This window comes from Ranitomeya imitator, chromosome 6, assembly GCF_032444005.1.
Source record: "Ranitomeya imitator isolate aRanImi1 chromosome 6, aRanImi1.pri, whole genome shotgun sequence".
Classification (NCBI taxonomy): domain Eukaryota; kingdom Metazoa; phylum Chordata; class Amphibia; order Anura; family Dendrobatidae; genus Ranitomeya; species Ranitomeya imitator.
In genome coordinates, this window is record NC_091287.1 from 101408827 (window position 1) to 101423257 (window position 14431).

Sequence of the window (14431 nt, forward strand, 5' to 3'; positions counted from 1 at the left end):
TCAACCACTTATTTCACCACAAAAAAATTTGGAGTGCTGCCTTCATTTTTATCCTTTGTCTAAATATGGGCAAGTATTGGATTTTTTGCCTGAGAGGCCTGGCACCTACTAGTGAGCATTGTGCTGTTCCAATTTGTTGTGTAGATAGATAGATAGATAGATAGATAGATAGATAGATAGATAGGTAGACACATCTCTGGCAAAAATTAAGAGACCACCACATCAAAACCCTGCCATGGGCAGCCCAATCTCCAGTTCTGAACTCCATTGAAAACCTCTGGAATGTAATCAAGAGGAAGATGGATAGTCACAAGCCATCAAACAAAGAAGAACTGCTTACATTTTTGCGCCAGAAGCAGTGTGAAAGACTGGTGGAAAGCATGCCAAGACGCATGAAAGCTGTGATTAAAAATCATGGTTATTCCACTAAATATTGATTTCTGAACTCTTCCTGAGATAAATCATTAGTATTGTTGTTCCTAAGTGATTATGAACTTGTTTTCTTTGCATTATTTGAGGTCTGAAAACACTGTTTTTTTTTTTTATTTTGTCCATTTTTCTTTGTCAGGAAAAAAATACAAAATTTATTGCTTGGAAACTCGGAGACCTTTTGTCAGAAGCTTATAGAATAAAAGAACAATTTACATTTTACTCAAAAGTATATCTATAAAGAGAAAAAGCAGACAAACTGAACATTTTGCAGTGGTCTCTTAATTTTTGCAAGAGCTGTATATAGTTGATAGATATTAGATAGATGATAGTGAGAGAAGAATAAGGCCATGTTCACACAGTGCGTTTTTTACTGCGGAACCGCAGCGTTTTTGCCGCTGCGGTTCCGCAGCTGTTTTCCATGCAGGGTACAGTACAATGTACCCTATGGAAAACAGGAACCACTGTGCACACGATCCTGAATTTAAAAAAAAAAGCCGCGCTGAATAGCTGCAGGAAAAAAGAAGTACCATGTCACTTCTTTTTTCGGAGCCGCAGCGGTTCTGCACCCACAGACCTCCATTGTGAGGTCAAACCCGCAGTAAAACCCGCAGATCAAAAATATATCTGCGGGTTTTATTGCGGTTTGTGGTGCCGAACCGCTGCAGCAGGAAGTGCGGGGAAGCGGGCGGAAGTGCGTGGGTGGAGTGTGGCTGCCCCGATCCCACCCCCCCATGCTCCGATGCCCCCCCGTGCTCCGATGCCCCCTCCCCGTGCTCCGATGCCCCCCCCGTGCTCCAATGCCCCCCCGTGCCCTAATCTCCCCCCCTTATACTTACCCGGCCTCCCGATGTCCGTCCGGCCGTCTTCTCCCTGGGCGCCGCCATCTTGCAAAATGGCGGGCGCATGCGCAGTGCGCCCCCCGAATCTGCCGGCCGGCAGATTCGTTCCAAAGTGCATTTTGATCACTGAGATATAACCTATCTCAGCAATCAAAATAAAAAAATAGTAAATGACACCCCCCCCCCTTTGTCACCCCCATAGGTAGGGACAATAAAAAAATTAAGAATTTTTTTTTTACACTAAGGTTAGAATAGGGTTAGGGTTAGGGTTAGGGGTAGGGTTAGGGGTAGGGTTAGGGTTAGGGGTAGGGTTAGGGTATTTTCAGCCATTTTAACCCTAAAAAACTTCCTAGAAAACACACAGACTCTGCATATAAAACTGCATAAAAAAAGGATCAAAAAATGCATCAAAAAACGCACAAAAAAAGCACAAAAAAGGACCAAAAAAAGGACCTGCGTTTTCTGCCAAGAGCTGCGGTTTCAGTCCTGAAAAAAAAAGGATTGAAATCAGGAACGTGTGAACATACCCTCAAGATCAGATAGATAAATAGAAGGATACAGATCAGATAGATGATAGATTAGATAGATAGATAGATAGATAGATAGATAGATAGATAGATAATAAATGGATGATAGTGAGAGAAGGATAAAGAAGATCAGATAGATAGATAGATAATAGATATATATGTGATAGATTGATATTAGATATAGTGAGAGAAGAATAAATATCAGATAGATAGATAGATGGACGCGTAGACTGGTATCTGCTATCCATCTATTTGGGGAGCTACCAATTTTCTTGTAACTAATAAACGTGTCAGGTTCTGATTTCTTTTGCCAATGATGATTTCAGTTCTACAAATTCTACCTTCTATGCCGAACTCCATATGGAAGAGAACAGTGGTTAATGGGATGTTGTTCAAGCCTTTCAGAAATAATTAAGTGAATGCAATGCTGGTAAAGTTGTCCTAGATAACTCACTGCAGAGAGACACAATAGATCCGCCTGTTTCCTTTGGAGGTCTGCTAGGTATTGTCTGGAGCTTATAGAAAATACATAGAGAGAAAGTCTTTCCAAACGAGAAATGGCTAAATTAAAGCGAGGAAAGTGTGCATGTGTGCTATCATACAGCCCAGCTGCTCTCCTGGCTGGCTCCACTCTCTACATCACCTCTCCTGCTTTTGTGTTGCAGCCTAAAGTCAGTGCTCGCAGGAATCTTCCCTTTTCTTTTGCATGAATCTAAATTTAGCTCTATGGAAGGTTATGGTTCTGTGGAATACCAGGGAGCAATTTAAGCCCTCAGTACAGAGTGAACAATCACTACAGGGTTTGCTGGAGGCTTGAAGAGACAGAGACTGTCAGCTAGCATTGACTATCGGAGGAGGAGAGGGGATAGCTGGCTCTGGGGGCTGCAGCCTCTTTATCTCTTGAAGGGACCAGTGTCTGGTAACTTTGGGTAATGCAAACACAGAGGTATTTTGTGCAGATTACATTAATCCATTCCTCTGGTTGGGAGCTGAGTGGGGAAGGTCACAGCTGTGCTGAGCTGCAGCAGTCAGGATAAAGCAGACTCGTGGTGGACTGGGAGCTCCCAGGGATAATCATCAGGAGTCACCAGGCACCAGCACCCTCCTCTCTCCACCACAACCACCTCACCCACCACCTCCTCTTCCTCATTTCTGCCCTCCCCTATTGCACTTTCTTCCAAAACATCCTTATTTATAAACTTTGATGGAGAATTACACACCGGGCTGGAAAAATGCCTGTAATGAAAGGATTACTAGCACCTCAGAACACCTTCCTAGATACTATAGCGACTAGATTCGACGGAACACGTAAGTCCCCACTTTATTTGCTTATCATGTCTGTCTATGGGTCAGGTTCAGGAGCTATGTACTTGGGTGCAAAGGGTGTAAACAGGGAAAAACTTACTGTACAGCCATAACATGGCAATATGTGTGTTCTCCTGTGTAATACTGAGGAGCCAGGGAGAAGATCAGACTTCCCAGCAAGTCTAGGAGAGCCTGGGGTGGGATTTCAGCACTGTGGACAGCTCAGTCCAGGAACTCTCCATGTGATTGTTCTTTACACTTTCAGGGAAGGAGAAGATAGATCTGATACATGTTATGTATATTGTCCTCTTTCTTATCTTTAGGCAGATACAATCTAGGTGGGGATTATGGGAATTTCTTTATAGAAGGATGATTACAATCTAGCAGTGAACAGATGCTGAAGGAAGAGAGTCAGTCATTAGTTAACCACTAGGCTGCCTTCCTTACTTTCTCAACTAAGTTTATTTGATGTCAGCAGCATAGTCAGGTTAACCTCACATGGAATAGATTGTGCTTGTTAGGGCTAACTAGGTTTCACTTGTAAGAGCAGATATCGATATGGTAGATAAGGTGTGGGATTAAAAATGTAGAGGCAAAGCTAGATAGAGAGATAGATAAGATAGATAGATAGATAGATAGATAGATAGATAGATAGATAGATAGATAGATAGATAGATAGATAGAATTAGAAGATAGCAGATTATAGATAGATACAGTTAGAAGATAATGGGTGGTAGATAGATAGATAGAGAAGTAGATAGGTAGATAGGTAGATACAGTTAGAAGATAATAGAGATATAGATGATAGATTGTGTAGATAGATAGATATAGCTACAGGTTGGTAGATAGATAGATAGATACATAGATAGATACAGATGGATACATACAGAGAGATGGTGAGATGTAGATAGTGGCAGTGAGGTATAGATACTGGTCGGTAGATAGATAGATAGATAGATAGATAGATAGATAGATAGATAGATAGATAGATAGATACAGATCTATAGAGAGATTGTGAGATGTCGATAGATCAATCATTAAGAACTGGAACAATAATTAAATAAGTTGTGAATGCCTTGCATTGTACCAATAGATATAATTATCATGTGAATTAATTGTTGCATAGCAATATAATGCATTTAACAATGAAATCTAGATGATGTATTTAGATTAAATGATACTGAGATGTAAGACTAACACACATCCCATTGCTCTTTATAAAGGTCCTGACTTGTGATTTCAGCATTATTGTCTTTTTGGCCCAGTAATGTATCTTAGCATGAATGTTTGTTGCTATAACTCTTTTAACTACAAGAAGAATATACCTTTGAAGTGTGTTCGATAGTAGATTTCAAAATAATCCAAATTGAGAGTCTTCAGTAGTTGATACCTTTTTATGGCCGACTGGAAGGATGGTAACAAATGGAAAGCTTTCCGAACTACTCTTCATCAGGCGAGGTATAACGTTCAAATTTTGTGTTATTCTATGCATGATTAGGAGTCTTGAGTATTCTGAAAAGCTTTCTATTTTTTACCATCCTTTCAGCTAGCCATTAAAAGGTATCAACTGCTGAGAACTTTCAATTTTGATTATTTTTTTTTTACCACTTTTAACTACGATACGGTGACTTTAATCTATAAGACGTTCTACTCTTGTTTATAAAGCCACAATATTCTTTGCAATTTGATACATTAATCAGATGCTCCTGCTGTTCTGCTTTTACAGCTTTCCCTACACAAGGGAAAGCCTAAGTATTAGTCCTCATACTTCAGGAGCTTAGGTTTATTGTCCAGCAGCCTCTTTCTTTACAACTGTGGGATGTACAGAATATGAATGTTAGTTCTTGGCTCTTCAGGAAGCTTGCATAATAATATGACTGTATAGATGTTAATGAGTGTGCGTGAGGTCAGGAACTTAATAACAGTGTCTATCAACCCTGGCAATATTGTATATCCGCAATATCGAATACTCAAGACCCTGTAAATAAATCCTTAGTTCTCTAGGAATAGATCTAGTGATTCTGTAATGGTGATTGAAGGGAAACCATGTTTAATAAAGATCATCTCGAGACTAATGGTGAATATAAATCTGGATGTCACGTTTGCCATTAGGAATAATAATTGCGTGCAGCCAACTTCTTGATGTTTTACTGCTGTGCTTGTGGATACATTGTGAACCTTAAAATCACATACAGGCATGGGGATGTATACTTGTCAGTGCAGCAGAGATGAGTTCGTCACTTGGTTCACTTTACATTGGAATGGCTTTCTAATAGTCTTAGTGCATCCAATGGGTTAACTTAACACTGAGTTACCAATCTGCACAACATGGATTAAAAATTAAGAATACATTACTTTTTTAAAATATTATAATTCGCAATCAGCTTGCCTCCAACCTGGGCATTAGTATTAAAAATTCAATGGAAAGACGTCTCTGCAAACATCTGCTGGATTATAAATTTGGAGAAATGTTGTGCACAATATTGACTACTTCTAAGTTCCAACCACTACATTTCCTTAGATTGATCTGATTTTGTCTGCAAATTGAAACTGCTACTAATATAGTGTTTTATTCCATTCATTTTGTTAGATTACTTGCGGTGCTCTAGATCACACACAGATTACTGAAGTTAATGCACCCTTTTAATTTAAGCATATCACATTGGAAGGATGCAGTATGCTGTCATCAATGATAGACTAATCCAGTACTGAATCTCTAATCCAAAGGAGAATTAATTATAATTCTGACCAACCATGCAGAAAGGGAATCCAGATTTCATCTGCAAATATGCCTCACTTAAGGCTTAGCTCTGTTCTTAAATCATATTTTACACAACACATATTGACTCAACACCGTTTCATTTAATAAAACAAAATATATTTTTATATAAGACTCAAGGTTACGTAAATGGGGAGACTACTATATGTCTTATAGCAGCTCGTAATCCAAAAGTCCTCAGTCTAACCGTTTTTCACGTCCATAATTACATGTACTGTACTTATAACGTATATAATTTCATACTGTTGACATGTGAAGATTACAAATTACCAAAATATAAGCAGACAAAATAGCAGTGTCGGCCTCTACATATGACAGAATATCTGCGCATACATTAATTAAATTTTATTCCAAGGGAAAAATTGAAATACTTGAATTTGATTTGCTCGTTGTATAAAACATTATAGCTGCCATTGGTCCTGGCTGGGTGACTGTTGACATCTGCTTTTCCATGTACAGATGTAGCAAAGCTGATTTTGCCATTAAATGACAGTCTTTTGTGTACTGTGATAATGCAGTGTTTTGTATATTTGGAAGTAGCGTTGGTACATCATGCAAGATGGTTAACTCAATTGGTAACATCTTGGCCTTAGTGGAATAGAGTAAGAAGTTTTTTGAAAGGTTGAAGGTAAGAGTAGAGTAGATGGCTGAAATTCATTTTTACATATGAAGAAAGAAATGTATGTGTCTTATGGATGTCTTGATAGATGCCATTAGTTGGCGATCTGTCACTAATGGAACTACAAGTTGAAAAAAATACTTTTGAACTCCTACATTTTGTTAGTAGATGGCTGTGACAGATACAGTATCTCTGTTGGATACCAACCTTTGGACATCAATCAACCGTGCAGTTGAAAACATTATATCATCTCATCTAGTTACAGTATCTATTCATCTACTGAATTTATATATTTGTCTATCTAACCCATCTGTCTAACTTATCTATCTGTCTAACCCATCTCCCGATTGATCAATCAATGAATCAATCAATCAATCTAGTTATCTATCTAACGATCTTTCTATCCATGTATAACATCCATGTGCTATCTACCTATAATTGCATGGAGTATGTGGTTTAGTGTTTTGGACATAACTGTTATTCTTCATTAAAACATTCAAAAAAACAGCCAATCATTCAAATTCATATTGACAAGTAAATCATCTCTACATCCTATGTAATTGATATGCTACTTTATAGGTTTCATTCCAATTATGCCTCCATGAGGATTCCAAAATCATGTTTATTGTTTGTGCCACATGTTCAGTACATAATTGATTACGTGATATTTCTAATACAAAAGGAATCATATTTATATACTATAGAAAGGAGAACAAAACCATCATTAGGTATACCGACAGTAAGCAAGCAAAGTCTTAGAATAATGTTTGATGCGCTTCTGAAATGGAAGTTTTAACGTCAGGAAATGAAACTTCTATTTTATCAGAATGTCAAAATAAGCATTGCAATGAGGTTCACTATTGAATGAACACTAATACATTTCAACATATGCTCATTACTCAAGTGGCTTGGATCTGAGATGCAGCTACCAAGGAAAGCACAATAAAATATTTAAATATGAAAAAAGTATTAAAGCGTAATAATAAAAAGGTTAGAATAAAAAGTCTAGCTGGAATAGGCATTTCTCTCATTCATTCATGCAGAATAATGTATTGAAGTGAGAAAATGCACATGAACTCACGTATCAATCAAATTACTGAGCCAGCATTTTCATGCCATCTTTGAGCATTTGCTTTACAATTAAGAACGTATATTTTACAAAGTATCACATAATATATATATATATATATATATATATACATATAAGTATATAAATAATACCAGCCACTGGAAGGACTAGTAATACAGCACTGTACATTTATTAAAGCATGTGCCAGCTACCTGTCAGTAGGGAGCCATAAAAGTGGCTTTAAGCTGTTTAGTAGCCTCAATCATGGAAGCAGAGATGAACTCATTATAGTAAATATTGTATTAACATAGTAAAAAATCACAACCATGTACTGTTCTATTTTATAAAGATGACTGGATTCTACCTTTCTACTTGGAATACAAAGAACCTACTCGCTTTTACAAGCATCATACAGGATTTTTTTTCCAAAGGCAAGGGATGCTTTTAAAGCGAACCTGTCTCTAGGTTTGACAGATATGATATACGGCCACCACCTTTCTAGCCTCATATACAGCATTCTATAAAGCTGTATATCTACCCCAAGCCGACCTGCAAGACAAGAAAAAGACCTTTTACGATACTCACCTGCGGAGTCGACCATTCCTAGGGGTGTCGCTGGTCCTGGTCCAGCGCCTTCTGTGTTTCGCGTGGGTGACGCATCCCTACGGGTCCACACAAACTCCCCGACATTGAGCTGCTGTGCATGCATACTTCTCTGCCATAAGTAGGGCAGAGCAAATACTGCAGTGCCCAGGTGCTAGGAAAGGTGAAAGAGCCTTGGTGCATGCGCACTGCAGTACTTTGCACTAATTATTGCAGAAAAGAATGCCTACGTAGGAGCACAATGCCACGGAGACTGTGTGGATGATGTAGGGATGCATCATCCACACAAGGCACATAAAGAGGATGGCATTGCAAGAAGAAGGGAGGAACTGAACTAGCGACGCCCTTCGGGCTGGACCACCCTGCAGGTGAGTATAATAAAAGGTCTTTTTCTTGTCTTCGAGGTTAGGTTGAGGGCAGAAATACAGCATTACAGAATGCTGAATATCAGGCCTGAAAAATACATCTATTTCTAACATACAGTACAGACCAAAAGTTTGGACACGCCTTCTCATTTAAAGATTTTTCTGTATTTTCATGACTATAAAAATTGTACATTCATACTGAAGGCATCAAAACTATGAATTAACATATGTGGAATTATATACTTAACAAAAAAGTGTGAAACAACTGAAAATATGTCTTATATTCTAGGTTCTTCAAAGTAGCCACCTTTTGCTTTGATGACTGCTTTGCACACTCTTGGCATTCTCTTGATGAGCTTCAAGAGGTAGTCACCAGGAATGGTCTTCCAACAATCTTGAAGGAGTTCCCAGAGATGCTTAGCACTTTTTGGCCCTTTTGCCTTCACTCTGCGGTCCAGCTCACCCCAAACCATCTCGATTGGGTTCAGGTCTGGTGACTGTGGAGGCCAGGTCATCTGGCGTAGCACCCCATCACTCTCCTTCTTGGTCAAATAGCCCTTACACAGCCTGGAGGTGTGTTTGGGGTCATTGTTCTGTTGAAAAATAAATGATGGTCCAACTAAACGCAAACCGGAAGGAATAGCATGTCGCTGCAAGATGCTGTGGTAGCTATGCTGGTTCAGTATGCCTTCAATTTTGAATAAACCACCAACAGTGTCACCAGCAAAGCACCCTGCACCATCACACCTCCTCCATGCTTCACGATGAAAACCAGGCATGTAGAGTCCATACGTTCACCTTTTCTGCGTCGCACAAAGACACGGTGGTTGGATCCAAAGATCTCAAATTTGGACTCATCAGACCAGCACAGATTTCCACTGGTCTAATGTCCATTTCTTGTGTTCTTTAGCCCAAACAAGTCTCTTCTGCTTGTTGCCTGTCATTAGCAGTGGTTTCCTAGCAGCTACTTTACCATGAAGGCCTGCTGCACAAAGTCTCCTCTTAACAGTTGTTGTAGAGATGTGTCTGCTGCTAGGTGTCTGTGTGGCATTGACCTGGGCTCAAATCTGAGCTGCTGTTGACCTGCGATTTCTGAGGCTGGTGACTCGGATAAACTTATCCTCAGAAGCAGAGGTGACTCTTGGTATTCCTTTCCTGGGGTGGTCCTCATGTGAGCCAGTTTCTTTGTAGCACTTGATGGTTTTTGTCACTGGACTTGGGGACACTTTCAAAGTTTTCCCAATTTTTTGGACTGACTGACCTTAATTTCTTAAAGTAATGATGGCCACTCGTTTTTCTTTACTGAGCTCCTTTTTTCTTGCCATAATACAAATTAACGCCCCCTGGAGGAAGCTATCGCGAAACGCGCGTCGGGGTTCGGCAGGAATCGGCGTGCCACGTGTGGTGGTCAGCGGGGAGCACCGCTTTCTAAAGGTGATATGTATTGAGAAGGTTTTTCATTTTGTGTACTGACATCTACAGGTGCATGCAGTGCTAAACACTGTGCTTTATCTAGATTGCTAGGGGGCTGTATATATTTTTTTGCGGCACTTGACACACTCGTTCATACAGGATTAGCATTTGAGCTTGGTGCAGACCATGTTCTGATAACACCCACATCTATTTGGGATAATATATCGGCATATGACCCAATTGTGGACTAATATTATGGGGTGGATATATCGCATATAGCAGTCTGTGCCGTGTTGCTTGGTCCATGTGTGTTTATTGATTTACATTCTTTAGTGATGTGGATATCAATTTCATTGTACTTCGGTCTGGGATTTATTTTAGCAAATATTCTACAGAGCATGCGGTTTGGAACCTCCATCTTCTCGTCTCGTCGGGGTCAGTATTGGGACCTGTTCTCTTCAACATATTCATTAATGATCTGGTAGAAGGTTTACACAGTAAAATATCGATATTTGCAGATGATACAAAACTATGTAAAGCAGTTAATACAAGAGAAGATAGTATTCTGCTACAGATGGATCTGGATAAGTTGGAAACTTGGGCTGAAAGGTGGCAGATGAGGTTTAACAATGATAAATGTAAGGTTATACACATGGGAAGAGGGAATCAATATCACCATTACACACTGAACGGGAAACCACTGGGTAAATCTGACAGGGAGAAGGACTTGGGGATCCTAGTTAATGATAAACTTACCTGGAGCAGCCAGTGCCAGGCAGCAGCTGCCAAGGCAAACAGGATCATGGGGTGCATTAAAAGAGGTCTGGATACACATGATGAGAGCATTATACTGCCTCTGTACAAATCCCTAGTTAGACCGCACATGGAGTACTGTGTCCAGTTTTGGGCACCGGTGCTCAGGAAGGATATAATGGAACTAGAGAGAGTACAAAGGAGGGCAACAAAATTAATAAAGGGGATGGGAGAACTACAATACCCAGATAGATTAGCGAAATTAGGATTATTTAGTCTAGAAAAAAGACGACTGAGGGGCGATCTAATAACCATGTATAAGTATATAAGGGGACAATACAAATATCTCGCTGAGGATCTGTTTATACCAAGGAAGGTGACGGGCACAAGGGGGCATTCTTTGCGTCTGGAGGAGAGAAGGTTTTTCCACCAACATAGAAGAGGATTCTTTACTGTTAGGGCAGTGAGAATCTGGAATTGCTTGCCTGAGGAGGTGGTGATGGCGAACTCAGTCGAGGGGTTCAAGAGAGGCCTGGATGTCTTCCTGGAGCAGAACAATATTGTATCATACAATTATTAGGTTCTGTAGAAGGACGTAGATCTGGGGATTTATTATGATGGAATATAGGCTGAACTGGATGGACAAATGTCTTTTTTCGGCCTTACTAACTATGTTACTATGTTACTATGTCTCCCTGGAATTGGTAGAATTGTATCAATATTACATCTATAAATTTTGAATCGGTCATTTTGATTCTCCACTGTGTGATGAGTAGAGGAGGTATTTTCTCAGCATGCTTTGTTGCAGAACATCGTGTGTACCATAAAATTAGGTTTTTTGCGTAAAATTATTTATCAGCACATGTATGGTTGTTTTATCCATATTTTTGCCTGTGCATAAATCCAATAGCACTTGTGTGCAGTATTTATTCTGGTAATTTTCAACAGAGCATGCGGCGTAAGCCTCCATTTCTTCAGTTCGCTGAAGTTGTTTCAATTTCTAATTGTTGACTTCAATATTGAAATCCTTCATTAGATTATGTTTTCAGTGGACGTATTTTCTCAGCATGCTCTGATATTGAAAAATCTTTTTTATCATCTTTTGCTCCCTTGCGATCATTAGATTTTGCTTCACGCCTACCTGCCATTATATATATTTGTTTGGTTCTGAGGCATTGCTTTTAATTTTTGTATTTGTCTGTATTTGTTTGTCTTAATAAAGTTGTAACTTTTTATTGAAAAGAATCTAAACACTCTTTGTTTAAGCATGCAGTTTAATAATTGCCTAGCTTATCAGTATGGTTTACAAATTCTAACAGTCTATTCAGTAGGACTATCAGCTGTGTATCCACCAGACTTCTGCACAACACAACTGATGGTCCCAACCCCATTGATAAGGCAAGAAATCCCACTTATAAAACCTGACAGGGCACACCTGTGAAGTGAAAACCATTCCCGGTGACTACCTCTTGAAGCTCATTAAGAGAATGCCAAGAGTGTGTAAAGCAGTCATCAAAGCAAAAGGTGGCTACTTTGAAGAACCTAGAATATAAGACATAATTTCAGTTTTTTCACACTTTTTTGTTAAGTATATAATTCCACATGTGATAATTCATAGTCTTGATGCCTTCAGTGTGAATGTACAATTTTCATAGTCATGAAAATACAAAAAAATCTTTAAATGAGAAGGTGTGTCCAAACTTTTGGTCTGTGCTGTACAGTATGTTATTAATATTTACCTTCATTTATTAAAGCATCATACACTTTATATTATGAATTAAGGTATCTTTAATATTGATTTATACTTGTATGGCAGCCCCCATAATTTTGATTGTTATTATGGATATATTACTATTTAGATTTTTTTTTTGGCAATTCGGGTGAGATATCCTGCTTTCCCACATATCATTGTTTTATATTTCATTTTTAACCTCTTCTTTTTCTTGTATAATTATGTATTGGGTAATTTTTTTTATTTTCCTTACTGTTGAGTAATCATGTTTTAATATTTATCAATAAAAGTTTACATTCTATGCACTTTTTTGTGAATACTTCTTTTTGGTCTATGATCTTCCTATCATTGTTGGGGAGCTTTTCATTGTATTATTACTCTGAAGCAACATGCTGTTTCAGAACAACTTGGTTGCAATTGCACAGCTCTGATTCATACTGTCCTTGGCAGTATGAATTCAATGGGAGTTTTCATTTTAGGTGTTCTTAATAATAGCCTCTACCTAATTAAATGGGTTGTCCGAGTCTTGATTGATGAGGTACCTATCCATACGATATCAATGAGAATATATAATAGATCTCATATATCAGAGGAAAATAATTATATTCTGAAAGAGTACCACGAGACCGAGAATCTCTCACTAATTTCTGGACACTTTTTCACCATGTGGTTTGGGTTTTACAAATCCTGCTAATCTCATGTGGCTTCCAAAATACATAACCTCCTGCAAGATCACTCCAATGTTTGCTGGCTGACTTGGGAATCACTACTCAATGTATCTCTAGAAAAGCTAGAACGAGGTCAGAACAAGGTTCTCATAGACTTACTTTGAGATTTTGTGACCATTACCTCTGACTTTTGGCCAGTCAGAAGTTGCTGTCACAAGTTGGCAGCTCCGGCGAGAACTGAAGGCAGAGACTGTTATGTATGAAGGTAGTGACTGTTATGTATAATATTAGGGTCAGGAAACCACTCCAGCGCTGCAATTAAAAAAAATACTGGAGTGATGCATTAAAAAAAAGATATCAAGCTAGTTCAACCTATTTTCCTGAAATGTTGCTGCCACAATAATTCCATGCATCAAACACTCTCTTCCACAATTTAGTACACTTAACTTGTGATAATACTGGTAGTGTGATATTACTGCTTCCAAGAAAGATATAGTGGCATCATTTCACAATTTGAATTAATTCACCACAACAATATGTCTGAGCAGAGAGTCCCATAGTGAGACAGTTTTTACCATAACCAAACTTTGATGCTATTATAGCGTGCAATATATCTTAAAGAGATCATCAAAAAGATGTATGAACTTGCCTAAATTGGCGCTTCCAAAAAATTCAATACATCAAACAGAGCAACAAGGAAGCCATATGCCATAAGAAGTATTCACATTTTATTAATAATGTAGTTAAAACAATGAAAAACTATATTAAAATCAAGGTGAAGGGGACAACAGCGCAATGAAAGCTACCATCCAAGAATCTATAATGCCACAACAAAGTGACATAGATACAGCATGAAAAGTAAATAAAGGATGTTGTTATAACAAGAAGGACATATATATCAGATTCAGATGTATTCAATGAGCAGAACTGCTTCAATGAGAATTATGATATGCCTCAGATCCAAAGTAAGAGGATTATCAATTCATATCCAGGTTATAAAAAAGTGCAAATGTGCATATGCCCAAGTGGGAAATAACAGCAATAAAGATGCCTTATGTGCATGCCCTTAAAAGTAAGGGAACTGGTTCTGGTGAAGTTCCAAACAATGTAAATTATACAGGCAAAGAATCATTAGTAGTCAGTGGGTACTATACCTTGAAATGGCGCTGACACCCCGACGCGCGTTTAGCTTTTTCGAGGGGAGGTGTGTCACCTTAAAGGGAATTTGTCAGTAGGATCAACCCCCCTAAGCCATCTATATGGGTATACAGGTCATAGGAAGCTGAATAAATTAATACCTCAATATCTGCGAACCAATGTTTTATTC

General features: G+C 38.7%; 1 protein-coding gene across 1 annotated transcript in view; it reads left to right on the forward strand.

Annotated features, from left to right (window-relative positions):
- The first annotated feature begins 2921 nt into the window (after positions 1-2921).
- The window catches only part of KCNH8 (potassium voltage-gated channel subfamily H member 8), a 666710-nt gene continuing 655200 nt past the window's right edge, over positions 2922-14431 (forward strand). The window contains exon 1 of the mRNA XM_069729971.1: positions 2922-3106. Within this exon, the coding sequence (XP_069586072.1) occupies positions 3031-3106 (76 nt within the window). The 5' untranslated portion in view covers positions 2922-3030. The remainder of the gene's footprint in view (positions 3107-14431) is intronic.